This window comes from Trichechus manatus, unplaced genomic scaffold (assembly GCF_000243295.1).
Source record: "Trichechus manatus latirostris isolate Lorelei unplaced genomic scaffold, TriManLat1.0 scaffold00034, whole genome shotgun sequence".
NCBI classification, from domain to species: Eukaryota; Metazoa; Chordata; class Mammalia; order Sirenia; family Trichechidae; genus Trichechus; species Trichechus manatus.
Genome location: NW_004443970.1, coordinates 11,047,134 through 11,070,369, shown reverse-complemented (window position 1 = coordinate 11,070,369; position 23,236 = coordinate 11,047,134). Strand labels below are relative to the sequence as shown.

At 37.8% G+C, this 23,236-nt stretch overlaps 1 protein-coding gene across 4 annotated transcripts in view; it reads right to left on the bottom strand.

Annotated features, from left to right (window-relative positions):
* Window positions 1-23,236, bottom strand: part of PPARGC1A (PPARG coactivator 1 alpha) — an 804,378-nt gene that overhangs the window by 15,966 nt on the left and 765,176 nt on the right. For all 4 annotated transcript variants that reach the window (XM_004375139.2, XM_004375137.2, XM_023730245.1 and 1 more), the window contains 7 exons: window positions 22,586-22,708; window positions 21,520-21,724; window positions 17,292-17,337; window positions 17,109-17,182; window positions 4,172-5,087; window positions 3,522-3,626; window positions 3,051-3,171 (listed from right to left, as the gene is read on the bottom strand). In XM_004375139.2, the coding sequence (XP_004375196.1) occupies window positions 3,051-3,171; window positions 3,522-3,626; window positions 4,172-5,087; window positions 17,109-17,182; window positions 17,292-17,337; window positions 21,520-21,724; window positions 22,586-22,708 (1,590 nt within the window). The remainder of the gene's footprint in view (window positions 1-3,050; window positions 3,172-3,521; window positions 3,627-4,171; window positions 5,088-17,108; window positions 17,183-17,291; window positions 17,338-21,519; window positions 21,725-22,585; window positions 22,709-23,236) is intronic.

Sequence of the window (23,236 nt, the reverse complement as noted above, 5' to 3'; positions counted from 1 at the left end):
TGAAATTCAATGTGTACTTTATACTTACAGTGCATCTTAACTAAGACTAGCTGAATTAGCCATGTGGCTAATGGCTACTATATTGGACAACACAGATTTACAAAACCATTTTCCTCCCTCCTTTTAAGATTCAGAATAATCTCACTCTCCCCTGGGAGGCCTTCCCTCATTCCTGGTCTGTGTGCCCACCCATATGCCACTCCAGTACCTTATACATACCCTCCACTATAACAGTTGTCACACCATATTGCCTGTTTGTGCTTCTTTATCTGCCAGTAGACTTGAAACTCTCTGGGTGTGGGAACCTTGCCTTACCTCATTTTATACCCCAAGCACCTAGCACAATGTTTGTCACATAAATAGTCATGAGATTTCATTTACATAAGCAGAAAAAGCATATAACTGCCCAAGTGGGAACTGGTTCAACAATAAATCTAAAATCTCTATTAAACACTTACTACCTGTAGGTCACTGTATTAGTAAAACCCATTACTGTGGAGTCAATTCCAACTCATAGCAACCCTATGGGACAGAGTAGAACTGCCCCATAGGGTTTCCAAGGAGCAGCTGGTAGATTTGAACCGCTGACCTTTTGGTTAGCAGCTATAGCACTGCACCACCAGCACTCCCTGTATTAGTAAAGTAGTAAACAGTCTCCATATCCTAGTTGTGTAAATCTGCTCTCCAAAAACAAAATTTAAAAAGAAATCTTGAAGCCAAAATTCTCACAAGTGTCTAATCTATAACAATTATGTATAAGTCAAGTTAACATGTATACTACTATAAGCCCTCTTTCAAAGGGAATTGATAAAGATTGTCCTTGTCATAGAATTAATTAAGGAATGGGTCAACATTTGTCAGGCAAAGGGAAGGCAGGGTGGTATCTCCTTCCAAGCTATGGCTAGTGAACTCAAGAGTGCTTTTTCTCAGGCATCGACTATGGAATGTAGACCAATCACACTATTCCAGCTACATGACAGGAGTCAAACTAGTGAAAAGACACTTGCCTCCCTTTCTTTACCCTAGTTAAGTATCTGGCACCAAATTATCTTTGCTGTGTATAAAATAAACAGATGTCATTTATCTATACATTTTTGATTAAAATCATAATCTGGCTTTTGTTACGGCTGCATTGCATTTTGCCCCAGTGAACGAATGCATGATGAAACTATTAATCTCTTTCTTTAATGTCATATTGTTGGGGAAAATCATAGGGTATTTTATAAAAATATACATTTTCAAACACCGAAATTACTGTTTTCCTACCTGCTTGCTCAACATGATTCTCTTCTGTAAAGATTAACTGAAATGTGGCATATTAAAAGACTTCGTAAACTGTATGGCACTATATCAATGTGAGTTATTATAATTATTGAATAGGCTATTAATTAAATACAGCAATAGTAGAAAAATTGAATTATTAATTTTCATTAGTCTTCTTAAGCGTTAAGTAATGATACCCTGGCAGATTTTAATATCACAGCTCATTTGAAAGTTGAGAAAAATGAGGAAAAGTGTTGCAATTTGCACAAGGTTTTTGATTCAGTCTTGGGTAGATTCAAAGTTAAATGGCAGCAACCACCCTTGACCTTCAGCCTAAGCATTCCATTCCTGCTGGCTTCTTTCTCCTTGACTGCCTGTGATTAACAAATCTCTCATTTAATCTTTTTCCTCCAGCTGCTAACTATTGGCCGATGCTTGATTTTGACTCCATTAGTCAGCTCTTTTATATAAGTTTTTCAAGATTGTGTTGATGTTAGTAGATTTTCTTAAAGGTTCCATATAAATCTAACCTTTATAAGTAAATATAATTTTTTTAAACCTTGGTTTGCTTATAGGCAAGATATATCCAAAGCTGATCTTCACCGAATTGAGTCTTAGCAGCTAGCACAGCCAGGCAGCAGCTGCAGTGAACAAAAACAGTGCCATTTCTGATTGATTAGCCATGGTCCCCTGGAGCAACATGTTAAGAAAGACCCTAAGGCACCATGTGGGCTCAGTGGGAAAGAGTTCCATGATCGATTAGGAATGTCTGCCGTGAGCACGTACTGGAGGCTGACAATTGAAGTGCCTCATATTTGCCATGCAGGGTCTAGGTTGATGAGCTGTAGTAGGGAGCTGGATGGTGCACATGGTTAATGCTCTCAACTGCTAACCGAAAGACTGGAGGTTTAAGTCCACCCAGAGGAGCTTTGGAAGAAAGGTCTGTCAATCTACTCCTGAAAACTGGACACTGAAAACCCTATGGAGCACAGTTCTACTGTAACACATATGGGGTGGCCACGTGTCCGAATCAATTCAATGGCAACTGGTTATTGGTTTGGTTCCTGGGGTGAAGTCTACCCATTAGTAAGCAGCTATTGCAGAGCACAAACCAGTGTAACATAAGTTGGGCCTTTATATAGAAGGAATTAGTACTGTCTGTATGTCAAGAGAACATAATATCCTGCATTAAGTACTGCTGAAATACATAATGAGTTCTTGAAAAGTAGCTCTTAAGAAATAGGGACATGTCAACAACCCAATTAGGTGGTGACTCAGCACAAGCAACAAATGAAGACTTCCAGAGCAAGTCTTACTCTATTGCTTCCCTTAAATCTAACTTGAACCCAATCTCTTCATGGATGATCCAATCCTCATGTCTGCCAAATGGATGCAAACTGAGACCAAACAGCAATACCTCCTCATCTTTCACTCTAAGAAAGAAGCAATGGGGAACAGTAAGGAAAACTCATCATCTGGCCAGATGAAACCAGGATCTGACCAAAGAAATCTTTACCCCCTCTACTTTTGAAGACAGTAGTGAACTTCAAAATGAAAACATGAATGAGAAATACACTGGCTTAACGTTTTGTTTTCCAATAAGCTGTATAAAGAGGTATGAAGGACTCACTGATATGTTAAAGGAAAAAAAAAAAACCCAAAAAACCGAATATGGTCTATTCTATCGAAGTCTTAGCTTTAGTTTTATTTTCTAATCTACAAAAGAAAAAAAAAAAGAAGATAAAGAAACCCTCCATTAAAATGAAAGTTAGCTCCAGGCTACTTACAATTGCCTTCTGTCTCTGTCTCTCCCTTTGTTTGGCCCTTTCAGACTCCCGCTTCTCATACTCTTTGCGGTATTCTTCCCTCTTCAGCCTTTCGTGCTGATATTCCTCGTAGCTGTCATACCTGGGAAACATAACTTCATCATTAAGTCAACCACCTCCATTTGCATGAGCAAAATAAATAATAATGCTAGGGGCAGGGTTTTAGACAGGGCTTTGAACTAGTTCATTCTGGTTCAAACCCCTGCTGGGAATTTGCATTTCCGCTCCAGATACACCGAATCAGAATATGTTCTAACAAGATCTCCAGGTGATTCTTATGTATAACTTCTGTAAACTTGTCAGAAATGCAAATTCTCAGCAGGAGTTTGAATCAGAATGAACCAGTTTGAAGTCCTGGTTTTAGATAACACCTTGTTATTTAAGAAAAAAAGGGGATGAAAGGAGCCAAAAGAGAATGAAGTGCATCCTTACCTGGGCCTACGGCTGAAGGGTGATCCGGAGCGTGATCTCCCACACAAGGGAGAATTTCGGTGCGTGCGGTGTCTGCAGTGGCTTGACTCATAGTAGTGGCAAGATCTGGGAGAGAGGACAAAAACAAAAAGGCATTTGCAACTGCCACTTAACCCAAGTTTATCGGCAATCCTGAGCATCCTCTAGCGTGCCATATTAGAAAAACTGGCTTTTTCTTCCTAGCGACCAGTGAGATTTCTTAGTGACAGTTTGTGATCATCTAGTCAGCTTAGAGGTCTGGGAATGATGTGTTCTCTCTCAGCGACTCTTATTGATGTTAACACTGAGCACCAGGTCTGGTACACTGTCAGCTTTATCTTGCATGGCTCTCAACTATCCAGGCACAGGGCAGCTCTCCAGGTAATGGAAAAAGTTAGATGAGCAAGTTTCTTACAAATTGCTCCCTCTGATCTGACTGGCTCAAGGCACTGTGCTCAAGGCTGACAGATTTAAGACAAGATGGTGAGTAATGCATGTGTAACAACAATCTCGTTAGTTCCAGCGGCACTCAGAATGCTGGGCTGTACATGGGGTTTGAATGCTTTCTTTTTTTTTTTTTTTTAACTTCCTGGAAAAGCCTTATGCTTTAGGTAGGTTTTGACAAGGTTTACCTTGAAGAGGATCTACTGCCTGGGGACCTAGATCTTGACCTGGAATACGGTGACCGGGAACACGACCTGTGTCGAGAAAAGGACTTTGAACGAGAGCGCATCCTTTGGGGTCTTTGAGAAAATAAGGATTTGGGTGGCGACACGGAATCCCTACATGGAGAGTTAAAAGAAGAGCAAGAAGGTGACACATCGAACAATGAATAGGATTGCATGCCATCCCAAGGGTAGCTCAGTTTATCACTTTCATCTTCGCTGTCATCAAACAGGCCATCCATGGCTAGTCCTGAATTTATAAACATAGGTAGTTTGGAGAATTGTTCATTACTGAAATCACTGTCCCTCAGTTCACTGGTCTTGTCTGCTTCATCGTCAAAAACAGCTTGACTGGGATGACCAAAGTGCTTGTTCAGCTCGGCTCGGATTTCCTGGTCTTGGAGCTGTTTTCTGGTGCTGCAAGGAGAGACTTGCTTGCTTGCCTCCAAAGTCTCTCTCAGGTAGCACTGGTCGGAGTTTGTGGAAGAACATATCTGCCCCTGCCAATCAGTGGAGGCATCTTTATATGCTAGTTGTCTAGAGTCTTGGAGCTCCTGTGATATATTAATGAGTATTTCTGATTTGGAATTAATTGACTGACAATAGTCATGGTCACCAAACAACCGCAGACTGGGCCGCTTGGTCTTCCTTTCCTCGCGTCCACTGGTGAGTACCGAGGTCTTGCTGAGCTGTGCATACAACTCAGATTGCTTGGGCCCTTTCTTGGTGGAGTAATTTCCTTGGGTACCAGAAGACTCGCTGTACCGGGCCTTCTTTGTTGGTGGTGGTACCACAGTCTTGCAAGAGGACTTCAACTTTGGAGAAGTCCTAAAAGGGTTATCTTGGTTGGCTTTATGAGGAGGAGTTGTGGGTGGAGTTAGGCCTAAGGCAGAAAAAGAAAAAAAAAAAAAAAAAAGAGGGGGTGGTGAGTAGGTTCAAGAAAAGAAATACAGATATTGTTCGTAAATGCCAGAATGTTTCCTAACTTATCCATGATTTCAGACAAGGGTTAAAACTGAGCGAAGAAGATGGAAACTAAATTCATGACGAGACCTGAAAAAGTGATGCTCCTCCCCTAAGCCTCTGTCACCAAGAAAAGATGGATCTAGAAAGCGAGGCTGCAGTGAGAGCCATGATATTTCGTGTTTCAAACAACAAGTGCTAGCAGAACCTGCTTCCCAGAAAACACTGATGCCCTACCACTGGCCTTCACGGTATAAGGCATCACCAAGGTCACGTTTTCAAGGACACTGTGTGGGCTACTTTGTGGAAAATTAACACAGCTGGACTCAGGGGAATCACAGAACAGCCTTGGTAGCATTTGTCTGAAAAGAATGTTGTTGAGGATGCAAGTAGCTCAGGGTTCTTTGAACAATCAAGAAAATATATCCTTGGAGCCAAGGAATTAGGCCCTTAAAAAAAAAACAAAAAAGTGAGATGACAGCAAATGTGAGGCATGGTGGGAATGAAATATGCAACTTCAAAGCAAGTTCAGTAAAACACAACAGACTAATACAGGGAACTAGAGCAACTCTCCAACTTGATGGCGATGATTCTTCGTCTCCACAGTTCATTAACTTAGTAAACCATGGCTAATGTAGGTATAATACATTCTTGTAGCATAACTAATACATTCTGTCGAAAATATGGTTCTGCAACAGAAACCTAAGTGAACAGTAACACTAAATATTGCAGTGCCAGCGGACCATTTTATTTAGAGCACAACATCAGCGAGGGTTATGAGGCTGAGGGTTTGAAACAAATCCAAGCTTCAGCATCCAACTAATTAAATAAAAAATAAACAAATAAAGGAAGAAGGGAGAAAATCCATCAGGCTGTTGCCTTTCTGGCTTTTCTACAGAAGGGTAGAAAATTCCATCAGAAGCCTCTGTGGGAGAGTCTTCTAAGCTTGGTTGCATTAACGTTTCACTCCTGTGTAAGTCCTACTTATCTCTTCATGCCGAGGAAGAATAATTGTGAAATGGCTCCAGAGTCCAAAGAACTTTGAATAACGGCAGGCTGGAGTTCAAATAACGTCATGCTTACAAGGGAACATTTTAGTTTACAATATACTTTCTATTTAGGAGGCTGGATGAACGCTATTCAGCAAAAAGAACTTCAAGTCCGCTAACAAGTCTGAGGTTAGACTCAAGGCAACTACACATTTCAAGGAAAGGTAGAAAAAAAAAGTATAAAGAATCAAGTAGGTCGGAGGAAACATGAAATTTTGATACGAACAGGTAGATATAGTCTCTCTCCTACTTTACAACAGGAGATGGAAGAAATTAACCTTGTCCCTAAGATGAAACATGGTATACCAGTATTTGGCAATTTTTATTATTCACAGCTAATTCTCCCCAATGGAGGAAAGAAAGGGCTCTTTGCAATTCCATCTGAGACGAGTTCAGAAAGACAGGGAGATGCAAGGACAAAGAGAAAGGGTCATTGTTCTCTCTCCAAGCCACACCTGAATTTTCCAAAAATTCTGTTATTAGTAGCCACTGTCCTTTGCCTATATTGTTCTTTCAATGAAGATATGACTTATATGGGGAGGTAACTTATATTATTGAATCAAACACCTGTATCACTGAAACACATTATCCTTTTGTTCCCTCCTCATGGATGAATATGTTTTTTACTCAAGCTAAGAAATTTCATTAATGTCTATATTTTCTTTTTTTATTCTTGTTTCCTTTATCTTTTGCATTTCTCAATTAGCCATACTGATATCTATCACATATTACCTTCAAGTACATTACAAGAAATTTAAAAGACACTGATTCCCAGCAAGGATATAGCAAGTCTTCAAATATCTCTCACAGGAGGCTAATATGCTTAAAGAAACAACGCCGTTAATCTCTCTTTGCTGACTAAATATCAGTCAAATATGCCAAATGGCATAACCCTTGAATTGGGGTAAATGACACTGAACATCTCAAAATTCAACCTCATGAATCTTTTCACAATCATCCTAATTTAGGGTAATTTTTATGTTTTTCAATAATTTACTATCAGGATCACTCACTTGATACCATGTATCACTATACAGTCTTACTTATCTCTTTTTGAAAGTTAATTATAACTTGTCTCTCTAAATAGATTATAAATTCTTAATGGGCTATCCCTTGGGTTTAATTGTTAGAAATTTTTTGAAGTATTTTTGTTTTCTAGATCCTCCTGTAGTAGTGGGTTCCACATTTCAGCAGTCCAAAAATCACTTGGGAAACTGGTTAAACATTTTTAATGGGATGGGTCACAAACCACATATAGAGGACCATTGCCCTATGGTGTCTGCATGGCATGGGGCCTTGTACTCAGGTATACGTATTTTGACTGACATTCTACATCTATAAAAAGAAAGCCTAAACTTCAGAAACACCGAATTAGGCCACTATTAAAAAGAGACTAGTTCTAAAAATAGCTCTACCATCTAGGGATTTTAAATATAGAAATTCTTTTTAGTCTTGAAAATTTGAAACCCTTGTCCTAGTACCTAAGCTCATTATTACTTAAATAACTGATTCTCAAGTTGCTCTTGGGATTGGCGACACTCTGATTGTAGTTTGAGTTAGAAACAAAGCTTTTTACCTCCTTCACATATTAGACAGCTTGTAGTAATTTAACAGATGTTTATTGAACACCTACAAGGTGCTGGATGCTATGGTAGATGCTGACATTTCAGGGAGCCCCCCACCCGGGGATTCCACAGTCCTTTATTTGAATAAAGAGGCAATTCTTTAAAATCTGAAGTAGATTTTCTTGCAATATATGTTTAAATTTCACCAAAACACTCTGAGATAACCAACTATGTCCTGTAAGTGAAAAATAGCAGGGCTGAAATTTCTGCTACCACCACTTGTTGAAACAATTAAACAACACTTGCTTAGTGGATGGAAGATATTTTAGAATTGGTGAGTAGGTGAGCAAGGGAAGATTTAGATTAACAAATTCCCAAACTTCAGTGCTTACTAAAACTGCTTTAATCAGAGAACATCTCAGAGCAAGACTGAAAAATCTCAAGGATCACAAGACTCTGTGTCACCAAGTATCCAGCTGAAATTCTATCTTCAGATACGATTGAGACTGGAAGCAAAACAAAACAAAAAAAGTATAACATACATTTTGTTTTGTTTTGTTTTAACTTAGTGTCAAACTTTTAAGAGCTGCTGATGGGAAAGGAAACCCCTTGCTGCACCTGAGCTAACTGGGTTTCTCTAACCTCACCTCCTCTGCCCAGAATTTTCTCCCCTGAGGTAGGATAGAGGTCAATATTCAATTCTTTAATGCCACTACTTTGCTCATCTTCCCACTAATTGCTGGACTCTCAATTTCATGCCACAAGCCTAAATCAACAGTGCTAATGCCTCCCATAACCTCCAGATTATTTCCTGCGTGTTGAATTTCTGGGGAATGTGTACATTTTGGTGTTGACAGTACAAGGTATATTCTGTGTTCTCTGTTAAACCTAGCATGTTTTGATAGATTTATGTGAGGACAGACGGCCATTACAGGCTGAAGGCTGACAAGAGGCAGTTCAGAGCACTGTTAACACACTTGCCCAAACTCTCAGCAGAGCGGCACTGTGCAGAATGTAATTCAGACTATAGCTTTTTTATTGCTGCCTATTTTCTTTTGTCAAAAGAGCCTGCTGTGCAGAGCAACAAATGGCTGCTATTACCCAGAATGTAATGGGTGTCAGACAAATCACGTAACACAAACAATCAAGAGTATGTAGGTCATATTTCAACAGAGCACAACCTTAGCAATATTTATGATGACTGCATTGAAATGTGCTCTATAATAAACAAGTACCTCTCCGTCACTCACCCTTCTGCACTTCTGCACAGCAAATCCGCGAGAAGTGGGACACGCTACAGTCATCTTTTTAAACAGCCATTTAAAAAAAAAAAAAAAAAACACAAGTTTTGTTTTACATGATGCGCTATAAAACAATTTCCTTTGAAGAGTTCTCTTTCGGGTTTGTTGGTTTAATTGAATGACTCTGATAAACGGTGAATGCACTGTTTTGGTTTTTGTGTCTGCGTGTGTGTTCCACTATCTGCCCAACAACTTCAGCAGGACTTTTTTCTTTTCTAAAGAGTTTATAACATTTAACAGAATCTACTGTTAACTCAGCAACTTACTTTGGAGTTTATCTAAGAGTAGGGTTTTACTTGTGTCCCATGCCCATGCAGGTATTTCTCAAGGAAAAACAATGATGAGTTTCTCATCTGCTTAAAAATGTACCAAAGGGGATGACTGGGGAAAGAGAGGTGTGTCACCTGTTCTATGCACATACTTTAGACCTCAGGGACTTGGAGTTAGTGGTTGAGCGACCGTAGGAAGTGAGGATATTTACTTTGTAGAAACTGTTACTGCTCTACCAGTTGTCAAAATATTTGATGGACAAAGGCCATAGCTCTTGGCTTTCCAGTGTCCTCCTTACCCCTCCCCCAGGATTAAGTGGAACTCCCCAAGATCCAGGAACTAAAGTGTTAACCTTGCACATCCATGGCCTCCCAGAGCCTCCTTTGGTATTATAGCTGGCATTAGTCCATTGTGACTTGGAGTGCCCTGCCTTTGTTGTTGTTATTAGCTACCCTTGGGCTGGCTCCCCATTCATGGAGACCCCATGCCCAACAGAATGTAATGTTGCCTTGGCCTGCACCATCCCCATGATCCGTTGCAGATTAGACCCATCATGCATAGGCCACTGCCTTTGCTCATAGTGACTCCATAGGGTTTTCATTGCTTGATTTCAGAAGTAGATGGCCAGGCCTTCCTTCCTCCTCTGTCTTAGTCTGGAAGCTCTGCTGAAACTTGTCCAGCATTATAGCAACACGCAAGACTCCACTGACAGACAGGTGGTAGTTGCCCATGAGGTGCATTGCCCAGGAATCAAACCCTAGCCTTCTGAATGGAAGGCGAGAATTCTACCACTGAACCACTAATGCCCTCTGCTTCTGCCTTTACTGATTTTTAAATATTTTGTACATCAGTCCTGATGGGGGGAGGGGAAGACGGGGACTGTCCTGACAGAACATTCCTATCACGTGTACCTAATTCCCAACTCCTTTTCATAGAAGATATTATTGATTGGTCCTAACTCACTTCCCACAGAGCTAGGGGTGGCCTAAGAATCTGGCATCCAGGTGTCTACAACCAAACCCCAAAGTTGACATGGGAGACATGCTTTGCTATCCTTCGCTTAAAAGAAATGGGGTAGTTCAAATTCCAGAAAAGAAGATTGAGGAATAAAGTAATCATTTTTGCAGACATTGGGTCAAGAAGAATGAAATTAAAAACAAAAAATGAAGGATATGTGGAACTATGGAAGGAATTCCTGACCGTAAGAGTTGCCAAACATTGGAATGGGTTGTAAAGAGAATTTGTTGGGTTTCCCTTTCCTGGATTCATCAGGCCCCGGAATGGATTATATGACCTGTCAAAATCACTTTCATTTTGGTTTTCCTTTTAAAACTACAAACTACTGCTCATATTTTGCTTTGGTCTATTTCCCGAAAGATACGTCATATACAAAAGAAGTATGTACCCAAAGGGTAAAGCACATTTATGCTGTTTGTCGATTTTCCTTCCACCAAAATGAAATTATAAATAGGAAATCCAGAAATAACTATATAAAAATCCACATAAGACTAAAGAAGTTACAAATTAATTGATTAATAAGTGTTTCTGATTTTTGTTTTGTTTTTAAAGCAAATGTCCATTGAGATTTACTTTGAAAGATTGCTAATTTAAATCAGGGGAAAATGTTACGTGAAAATAAAACTGACACAAAATCATGTCCATTATGATCAAAACCATGTGGAAAAAATCTATATCAATGGATGAAAAACATTGCTAAGGCCCAGATGTGTTAGGGTGGTGGTATTATTGCTGATTATTTTTCTCTCCTCTTTTTTGTCTTAATCAGTTATACAATAGTTATATTTAATTATATGTCTTTGATTACTTTTACAGTAAATTACAATAAACAAATAAAAACCCATGTGTGTGTATGAAATGTTCAAGTTAGTCAATTTGGTCCCTCACCAAATTCCTTCATGTCTTCTGGTTAAAATCATCACCTGGTTGAGCTGACATTGCTTTGCCATTCCCATTTCAGAAACTAGAAAGTGTAGCACTCTGAAAATCTCCAAATGCAATAGATTTAAATGCCTTCTGCCCAAAGAGCTTTCTCTTTTCTTTCATCTTGCTTTACTAACAGTTATTTTGAAATCAAATTAGTTTTTACACCTGTAAAAGAAAAGAGTTTTTTTTATCAGCCAAAATGAGCTAGTTTAGGACAATCACAAAGAAGTCAGACCAGCTGGCGATACCTAATAAAGCAAACTTCTATCTCATCCCTCCTGTTTTCCAAAGACACTGCAGATGGGGCAGGAGGGATTATTCTGGAGGTCTTAGAATTTTGTTGACTCTTTACATTTCCACTCAAACGTTCTGAAAATTTCACTAAAATTTGTAAGCGTAATGAAAAAGAAGATACCAGAAGGCCTGGGCAGCAGCTTGATCCACTTCCTCTGCTCCGACAAATAAATTGTGTAGAACAAGAATCAACAAATCAACATTATGATTGCTGCTTCTACCCTCTCCACCCCCTGCTGCGTCTATGGCAGATATCACTAATTCACCATGACAGTCCCACAGAGTATAAACGTGGTCTTAGAAACCTTCTCAACACAATGCTCCTGGCAGCCAATACCAATCAATGACACTTGGCAAGAGAAAAGAAACCTATTTAACATCATAGGTACCTACTACTATCTTTAAAATCCAGGCTTCAGGAAAGAGACATAGTCTGTACCCAGATAGACCTGTTTTGAACCACCAGATAGCTGGATTCAACCTATAGCTTTTCCTCAACAATTAAATGGCTGCAGGGTCAAAATTATAATACATATATAGTGCCTATTAGAGAGTGCCTAACTGCCAGAAATTTTAGTAATAGTAGAAGTAATTATTGTTAAGAGGATATCAAAGAGATGATTTTTCTACCTTGATTTGGTAAATCCCAGATCCTCAACAAAAGCAGTATATGTTCAACTTTGCAAGGAAGTAGGAGAATCTTGCCACAAAAAAAAAAAAAAAAAACAGAATAAGCGACTTGATATATAAGAATGACAGATAAAATGTAACAGCAAGATAAATAAAAGGGAACAAGACAGACAAAAGTTGGAACGATGAGCAGCAAGGCAAAATGAACTCAGTAGATGAAGGTAGCCCACTACTAGTAGTTAAAAAGCTAATATTTATGGAACGTGTATGTATGTTAGTCCACTGGGCTATACTTTTTCCATACATTATCTCATTTAATATTCACAGTGACTGGTTAGATACAGGTGCTATTATTATTGTCACTTGAAACATAAGGATCCTGAACCTTACAAAATTAAGGAACTTGACCAAGATTATACAACTAGACGGGAGAAGAACCAAAATATGAACTCCAGACTAACACCAAAGTCAAGGTTTTGAACAGCTTAATTAAGCTATGCTGTCTACTTTAAAAAAAATTATAATTGAGTACTTTTATTTGGAGCTGTGCTACTTAGAAACCGTTTTATTACAGGTTGAGCCATATGAAATTGCCATTTTTGTATGTCAGAAATGATTGAAGAGTGGCAATTACATTTCAACCTATACGTTAGTCCTTTGAGTTGGACAGTAATTTCATTTGGGAATTATGAATGTGACTTTAAAACTGAAGAAATGAGACCCCCACCCCAAAAAAAAGATGAAGGAGAGAGACAAGAGTCTTAGAAATCAAAGATTAAGGAGGAAAGATGGTGTTCCAACTGGTGGTTCCTTACTGATTTCAATGCCCATACCAAATATATTGTCACCTGAGCAACTCCCTGATTTCCTGCCTTTTTGCTTCTGTTCCAGTAATATCTTCTGCCTTTTCCATCCTCCATACTTCAAAATCTGACTCAAATATTCTTCCCTCTTAAGGATTCCCAAAGCCATTTAGCCTGCTGAAACCTGTTGTCTTCGGGTCGATTCCTACTCATAGCGACCCTATTAGACAAAGTAGAACTGCCCCATAGGGTTTCCAAGGCTGTAATCTTTACGGAAGCAGATTGCCACATCTTTCTCCCGTGGAGCGGCTGGTGGGTTTGAACTACCAACCTTTCAGCTAGTAGCAGAGACGTTAACCACTGTGCCACCAGGGCTCCTTAGTTTAGCCTGCAGAAGAGTTCAATTTTTCCAAAGTCCTTACTACGATCACTTCTATCACTCACTTGGCAATGGTACACCCTTAATGTTTCTTTCAGTCCTGAACAGTCTTTGTAATTATTTTTAATCTTTTGCATAATCATTGTATTTAACTTGAAGTCATGTTACAGGACTCCCTTGGATAACTTCTGTTCTCACTTTGTGATGCTCCTGAGGCACAGATCAGTGTTTGTCACATCCTCCAAGAGAAAAGACCCTCTACCAAGCACTACTGGGAAACAAGGATTTTATTGAAGATTTTTAGGGAAGATGGAGATCATGGGTACCACATATTACATAGCATTTCAAATCCAGAGTATCTCTATCCAACAACAACAACAAAATCTTCTCCTCTATCTCCTCTCTACATAACTGGCCTGGCAGGTTCCAAATTTCTCCTTCCAGTTTCCTTCAGCATCCTCCAATTTCCGCCTCCTCCCCGTGCTTTCCTATCTCTCTAAATTCTTTCTGTTGTTTAGTACAATTTGGCTGTACTTCATCTTCTCCAATTTGCATCTTCACATTTATTACCAGGGTGCTCAACAAACTAAACACCACACCTAGGGCACACCTATCTTAGAAGGTGGCAAAAAATTATAAATAATATTTTTTCATGCTATTTATACAATATGTGTTATTTTCCCAGTGGGATTACAAGCCTGCATCTTAAACACAAGGATCATTTATTTAGTACCTACTGTGAACCAAGAACTATGTTCAATTTTTTACAGATGATTTTCTATTTCTTACATTTGCTGTATACCCACCAGGCTATATTGTCAACACAGAACAGATAGGATAAAAAATATTTTGGTAAACTGATTTCCATAGTACCTCATTGATTTCAGTATTACCAAGAATAAAAGATTTAAACTAATAAGATGAATGCTGGTTCAGTGACAGGAATAAATCTACTGTATACAATTTTAAGGTTTCCAAGTAATAAAAAAGTACCTTTTATAAATCTCTAAATGTCTTTCAATAGATTGTAGGCTATTAACCTTTCAAAATTATATCTAAATTATTTAAAACTCAGTATCTGCTCTTAAAAAGAAATATTCAAACTTCTGGCAAGAAGAAAATAAAAAGAAGTGCTTTTTTTTTTTTAAATATAATACCAGAATCTCACTAATAGAAGAAATGCAATGTAAATGATAGACTCATATCCATAAATTAATAAAACACTTTAAAAACAAAAATACTCAATGCTAGCAGAGATGTGATGAAGTAAGTATATCCATACAGTGCTAATGGAAATAATCCTTTGGAAAGCAATATGACAATATATATCAGAAGTCTTCAAACTATTTATATCCTTTTCTTCACCATGACTACCCACTAAGAATTTATTTTGAGACAATAAGATTAAAACATTTTTTTAAGATTCCCTCTGCAGTGCTACTTCAAAATGGTAACACTTGAAAACAACCTAAACGTATAACAATAGGAGTATGATTAAATAAATGTTGTGCCTACTCAAACCAATATTATACAGTACTCTAAAGCCCTGATAATAAAGGGTTTGTGATGATATGAAAATTTCTTATTAAAATGTTAAATAAAAAATCAGGATGCAAAATTATACATACACAAAATGATCACGAATGTATAAAATATCCATGGAAAACAATGCTATTAATATCTTTACACCATAGGAGTATTAATAATTTTTTTACTAGTTTACATTTTTTTTTCATTTCCCATAAGAAGTTTATATCATTTTATTATCAGAGAATAATAAAAGGTGTTTCTTTAATGAAAAGCTTGGTATTGATATATACTGTAGATGTTTTCTCATCTCTCTCACAAAGTAAATGACTAATGACCACAGTAAGTCTTAATTAATAGATTCCTTTCAGTTGAGTCCTTACCAAGAGCTGGGGTAGTATATTTCCACAAACCAGTTAATGTCCATTGTACTGGTGATTGAAATTATGTAATATATTAAAATATTATATAAATGAATGTAATATGACTATAGAAAGAGTTGCTTCTGTAAAAGAGACCTAATAAAAATATGTCACTACCACAAATGCTGTCACATTAGATGTAGATGAATGTTATCAGAAAACACTGGGAAAAATCATACAAATCTATAAGGATTTTACATTCAAGACTACCACACAAATGTCTTTAATTATTTACCTTCAAAGAGCAAGAAACAAAAAGTGGATACTATCTATAATACATCATTAGTGTGGTTTGCACAAGCATGATGAATGGATCCCTAGTTAGCACACCTCATATCGAGGTAAAGGTCTCTGTCTTCTACCAAAAATTTGATTTTTGAATGCATATTTATCTGTTTCAAGCAAAAATAACTTTACAAAAGTGTACATGCTTTAATCAACTTTTTAAATAAATTCACCAACTATTCACTCTCATTAGTCAGATAAGAAGACATAGAATATACACATAAAAAAGTAACTTATAATCATATATGTGAAATATAATTTATTTAAGAAATGATGTTATATATGGTTATAAGTGAATATGTTTGTGTGTATAATATGTACACATATACATATGCATGTATATATGTACATGTATGTGAGCATACACACACATATACGTGTGTGTGTGTGTGTGTGTGTATATATACATATATATACACCATGAAATTAACTACTCTACTGCTTGACCAAATCATGCAATCATGCAGTAGACCTTTCATAAGGAGGTAATTTAGTAAACTCAAAGTGTGAAACTAAGTGACAATGACCACAGTGTGTGTAGGCACCATAGTTCTGGTTGAAAGCGTCTTGTTTAACCTACTGTTCCTTTACCTTTATCAGCAATGGCCAGAGCCAAGGAATTTCTTGTTCAAACATCCTAAGAGTCACTTTGTGGTAAAGTTCAGGTACCCAAACCCAAAGCTCTTAGTACAAAACCACCATTTACAACCAACTCAGAAGTCTGCCTAGAAACTCTTCAGATGAGTAAGTATCTCAGGGGTTAGTTCAAGTTTTTAAAAGCTCTTTCTTCTTCAGTGTGTGAAGTAAAGACTGGCTAAATGAGTTCAGAAGTCCAAAATGATGAAGGAAATTGCTCTTGTTCAAAAACAGAACATTTTGTTTTGATGAATGGGCATTTTTTCATTTTTCTGCTTTGCTGGAAAAATATGAAAATGGTGAGACATATAGCAGAGTATGGAAATATTCCAAGTGAAGCACTGACAGTTAGTAAACATAGGTTCAAACTTTATCTCTTGGCTTCCTAGCTGTGTGATCTTGAGCAGGTTACCCAACATCTCTGAACCTTATCCCCTCATATTTAAAATGAGAAGACTATTACCATCCTCATGAGGCTGTTGTGAAGTCAATGGTAACCACTTACATGCCTGTACACTTACTGAGAGTTCAATAAATGTTAATTTCTTCTCTTACTCAAGGCTCAGTGTCCTCATCTGAAATACAGTTACTTGAGGATCCAAAGCAATAATTTACATCAAAGGGTCTGGCCTAAGTTTGACACACAATAAATGCCTATGCTTAAAAAAAAAGAAAAGAAAAAAAAAAACTGAACATATTTACAGATAATTTCTTATCCAATTTTGTGTGTACTCCTTGTTAATAATCATCCGTTAAATAGAGAATGCGGCAACACTATCATCTAAGACATATTTCACAAACAAGCAAATAAGTTCCAAGTGAAATGGAAGGCTTACCTGCAGTTCCAGAGAGTTCCACACTTAAGGTTCGTTCAATAGTCTTGTTCTCAAATGGGGAACCCTTGGGGTCACTGGAAGATATGGCACATTTATAAAAACAAACTGAAATGGAGTTGCTGTAGCCAAATGTATTAGAACCCCCTTCCCTTTCTGAAAATGGTTACATTTCTTAATACTTACTTTGGTGACTCGGGGGTCAGAGGAAGAGATAAAGTTGTTGGTTTGGCTAAAGGTGGGGGAAAAAAAAGAAACTAATTATGAAACATTGAGTGTCCTCTAGATTTATTTTCTTTCTACTTCAGTCAAGTTGGAAACCTGACCAGAAAACTGGAAGATTAAACTAAGGAACTCCCTAAATACTGGATCAAAGTCAGACAACAGTCCATTACGTTAAAGCAAATTCCAAACAACACTGGCATCAGTCAACTATCATTTGAAAACAAATACTAGAACAGAATTTTCTTCAAAATGTACCACCCCTGTTAAGGAGACATAATTTGCATCATACCATCAGAGAGATATAATGTTTTCCCTTTTAATTTGGAATATAGTACACGGTTTGTTTAGACAAGAAAACAGCAGAGTAACTACAAAGCAACAGAACGTTATGAATATTCAGTTGATTTTACTCCTAAAATGTATAATTTTATATCTAGCTCTGAGAATAGGTTATTTCTTTGAGGGCAAAGCTCAAGCAACAATTATTCCATTGACTGAAAATTAATTGACAGATTATGGCAAGTTGTGGGCATTAACTCAGATGGCTTAAAAGGGTTCAAATCCCCAAATCTGATGGACGACTAAATTAAGATGCTATGTTTATCAGTGGAGAGACGTACGGACTTGCAGAGAGAGCTTGCCTTCTTTCTTTTATGCTTTCCTAAATCTTACCTCCTACAGGAGGCATTTCCCAATTATGAAGGGGGGAGTAAGAATCTTCTTCTCACTCCAAAATTTCAGTTGCTTCTCCTTGGCAGTCTTGTATTTTGAACAGACGGCAGGGAAAACATAATGAGAAATGTACTTGGGATATATATCTATGTATTATATATATATATATATACATATATATATGCTTATCTATGAAAATTTATTTATATGTATGTAAGTACACCTCAATGTTTGATATTAAAATATCTACTTTCAAATGGTCAAGATGTAGTCGTTTATGTAATGAATATCATAGGCTTGAAACCAAGAAATCCTTTGGAATAAACTTACTTATCATATAGATGAAGAATCTGAGACACAAAGATGTTAAACGATATTTCCAGGGCCATAAACTACTTGCTAGCAGAGTTGACCAAGAATATGTTTCCTTTCTCCTATTATCAAAATGTATTACATTTAACAGATATTAAATTAATCAAACCCAGTAATTAAGGACCTTTGAAATGTGAAATTATAATTTATGTCCAAATTACCTGAAATTAGGTACTTTACTTGGATAAATAGTATATATATATATTTAACTTGTAAATTTAGCGTTTAAACAATTGAATGGTATATCATCTGCCCAATGTGCATCCAGAAATAAGAAGCTCACACTGTCTTCTACAAATTAAATGCACTGATTTATTGGCTTTATCATATATACAGATAAATGAGCTTATTTGACATTAATTTTTTTAGTATGTTTAATATAATGAGCCTTTCAAAAAGAACACATTTATGAAAGGAGCTTTTCCAACTCATGGTGCTGAACTAATAATTATGGTAATTCATATAGGTTCTGTAGAAAATACAACCAGATATGAACTAAGTATGATGTCTTGTAATGACTATATATTGAAAATGAGCCAACAAAATTCTAATTTTCAAGGTATAGGGGCAGGCTGTCTGAATGCTCAAGGAAGACACCCAAAATTCTGATAGTTAGGTGCAGGTAAGATTGCAGGCAATAGAAGGAGAGGAATAGGCAGCAACCATACTTAATGAGACCAAACACAAACATAAAATGAGAGCCATGGGAAGGATACAGTCCCCAAATCACATAGAGAACCTAATCCCTAAATAAGTCCAGGTCCACAAAAGCTGCCCCTAGAGCAGTACTGATTTGGTTTACTGAGAGCTTGATCCAAACAGTGGGCCAATGACTGGTAGACCAGAGACTGTAAACTCCTTGAGGGCAGGAATGCATGTCTTTCATGCAGATCATGGTGTTTTTGATGATTGAATGCATTAGTGAATGGATGAATAAATGGGGCACCAACACAGGCCAAAGGCCGGACAATTATCCACAGGAACTGAAAAGAGCTTGACCCCATAATGTTACAGAGACCACATATGAAGTTCAGAGAGAAAAGAGGTATGACACATTAAAAAAGATAACCTCAATAGACCCTCTTAGGTATTGTCTATAACTGCTGAAATATTTTCTACTTTTTAATTTAAAATAATAATTGAAATAATCTCTGAAGCTGAGTATTTCCTTTTGGTTATTAAGTAGGCAGTTGTGTTTTATTTCTTTTAGGCTTTTAATAGCTACAGGACTTTTTTTTTTTCAACAGATTTTGTCCTGGGGTAAGTCTTTTGTGCCATGCCACAGACATATACTTTAAGAAATACACATATAACTGGTCTCATGCAAAGAAGATTGCATGAGAAAATTTTTTCCTCAATATGCCTATTTAATTCCTCATTGCCATAGTTTATAGACGTTATAGTAATATTGACTGGTGAATGAATTTAAACAATAAAAACCTCAAAAGACAAACCAGTAACCAGTTGCTGTCGAGTTGATTACAGGTCATAACAACCGCATGTGTATCAGAGTAGATCTGTGCTCCACAGGGTTTTCAATGGCTGATTTTTTCGGAAGTAGGTTGCCAGGCCTTTCTTCCAAGGTGCCGCTGGGTGGACTTGAACCTCCAACCTTTGGGTTAGCAGCCGAGCACATGAACTGTTTGCACCACCCAGGGACTCCCCAAACCCAAATGGACCAACAACAACAACAAAAAGATTTAAAGCCTGTGCTACTGTGCTGGGTTCACTGACCGCATCAGGCTGGGGACTTTAAATTCAGGGCAAAAAATGAACACATGATGGGGACGGGGCAGAGCACAGCCTAGTGAATTCTTGAGTTCACTGGATAGAGCAAGCCTAGCTGTCTTTCCTTCACCTGAGGCCTTCAACGCTGTCAGGAGAGGAGTTCCACAGCATGGCTGGTTTTGCTCGTAGAAAAATTATTACAGTGGGTAGGCTGAGGGCCAAACTGGGTAGAAGAGAAGTTGGTCCATTTCACTACATATATTTCCCTTTACTAGCAGAAAGGATGGGCAGTGAATTGAGATATCTACCAGGGAAAACCTAATCAGGAGCTTTTTTAAAATACTAGAAGAAGGTTCCTGAATATCCAGGGCTTGTGGTGAGGTAGGGATGAGGAAGACAAACTCGAAACGTTGGGAAATACTAATGAAAAACACCAGCAACAGCAGCAGACCGTGTGAAGCAATCATGGCTCAGAATGGAATCAGTGCTTGTGATTCTGCAGGTGGAAGGGGAAGTTGGGGGAACAAAAGGAAAAAAGAGGTGGATGTTGATAACTGCTATTTTAGAATAAGTTAGAAGTAGGGTTAACATGGAAGCTGGCATATTTGAAAGCAAGAGCAACTCTCAACAAACTCTCTTTGGGCTTATAAGACTAGAGCGTATTGATGGGGAAGAGCCAAAAAGAAAGAAAATTATCACTTTGCCAACAGAGGTTTTCCCAAAATCACCCCAGTTGGCCTCAGAAGCTTCAGCCTTCTAGCAAAGAAGGAAGATAATGAAAATAAACCCAGATGTTTAATTTAATCTAGAAAATATTTTTTAAATAGAAAGCAAAAAAAAAAAAAAAATTTTTTTTTTCCTAGAAATTTCCAAAGCCTTATTTACAAAATAAACTCTGTGAGCGAAGCATGGGGTCTAAAAAGGGAAGACTGCACTTCAGAATCAGGAGGGGCTGCATAAATGCTATTTACTAGTTCTTAAGTTATATATAGCAAATCAACAATACCTCATTTTTTCCATTACTGGAGGGGAAGAAAATAAAAGCTCTGTAATGAATTGGTTTGCCCAGCTTGCCTAGGACTTCAATTATCTCAGCAATTCAGAGATTCATATAAACTTCATCTGATGTTGCCGCTCCTCCCCCAACTCCCCTTGGTTCCCATCTGCAGCTAACATTTCAAGCGCCTTTTGGAGACTGTGAATTAGACTGCATATCGGCTGAATAGGATATGTTCACCTGTGGCCAGGGAAGGATTTTTCTTTTCTTTTTCACCTCTGTAATAAAGTGCTGAATTCTCTTTTCTCCAAGAGACACCCATGAAAATGGAAGCCTGAAGTTTCCGCATTCTTGGCCTCTGTGCTGGCTTTCCTTGCCTTGGGCACCCTCACTCACAGTGCGTTTTGGTCCCCAGCCTACCTTGTAAATGTTGCGCCTGCGACTGTGCGGGGGGCTTCTTTTTGGACGTGCATTTTTCTCTGTGGCTGTTCCTGTTCTCTGTGGGTTTGGTATGAGGTGGGTCATCGTTTGTGGTCAGATACTTGAGAAGCTCCGAGCAGGGACGTCTTTGTGGCTTTTGTTGTTGACAAATGCTCTTTGCTTTATTGCTCCATGAATTCTCGGTCTTAAAAACAAGGCATAAAGAAAGCTAAAATTAGTGAACTGAACCTTATCAGAATGGATATAGGCTTTCTGAAGAGATGAGATTTTCAATGAAGTGTTCAGTCTAAGTGTACTAGATCTATGAGCTGTGAATAATTGTTTGCAGAACAAGGAAAGAAAATTACATTTAAAATTCCTAAATGACATTTATGCAGCTTTTTATTTCATTTCTCCTACATTTCAATGTTCCTACTCAGCAACATGTAACTAACGAGACCCTACAGCACCTTTACTGTGAATAAAAAAAAAAAAGAAAAAGCTGGTTTAAACCTTAATTTACCGCTTATTGCTGGAGCCCAGTATTCACAACTCTCTTAAGTACCCCTTAACGCTCTGTTTTCACTCACAGTGAACGGCAAGACAAACATTGTTTAATACAGCCTGCTAACCGAATTATGTCATTGCCAGCACTCCATCCAATTAATGGCAGAGATAGATCTTTTGCGGTGATTCCAGAGCAATCTTTCTCAGGTTAGACAGCTGGTAAAATAGCAATCTTGTATCTTAAAGTCACTCATAGATAACACCAGCTGATTGGTAGATATTATTGTAGCCCACACGGCTGCATGTACTAATACAGTGGGCAAGGAGTAACAGACGGTGGGGCTTCTATTCCAATCATTCAAGAAACAAAGCACAAACGAATACTTCCTACTTTAAATAGCCCAAGCACTGCTCTTTGAAATCCGGTTCATAATCTGTTTCCGCATCCTGAAGCAGCTGCAGCATCCCAGCTGAATTAATACATATAGATGCAGCGTTCGCTTTACAGCTTCAAGCAAAAACCCTTTGTTACCTCCCTCGTGTATCAAAAAGTTTGTACCTTAACAACTGCAGGGTTTGTTCTGATCCTGTGATTATGGTTTGCATGGTTCTGGGTACTGAGACCACTGCATTCATTATAACTTAGCTGAGTATTGGCTGGTGCCAGTAAGAGCTTCTTAAGCTAGAAACATATCAGGAAAGGGGAAAAGCAAGAAAAGTTAGGCATCTTTTAAAGGACTAGAATAAGCTATCGAACTTTTAAACGTAATATTAATTTGAGTATAATTGTAAAAATTCTATCGTTCTTTAATTATATCACACTTTAGTTCAATAGGGCTAAAAGAAACATATATATATATATAAAATTTTTTTTTTAAGTAATAAAAGTTTGGTATTACACTACCAGCTGTGACCAAAAGTATTCTCTTTTCCTACATTCTTGACTTGGTATTTTCTACCTTTATGTTTTAGCTAAGATAAAATAAAAGGATCTCCCTCAAAGAATTTTCAAATTACTACTAGCTTAGAAAGTCTGCCTTGATAAATGAGGACTTGGGGGGGAGTGGTGTAGATATACATACATACATATACTGTATATACATATGGAACCCTGGTGGTGCAGTGGTTAAAGCACTCAGCTGATGACTGAAAGGCCAGTGGTTGGAACCCACCAGCGGCTCCACAGGAGAAAGATGTGGCAGTCTGCTTC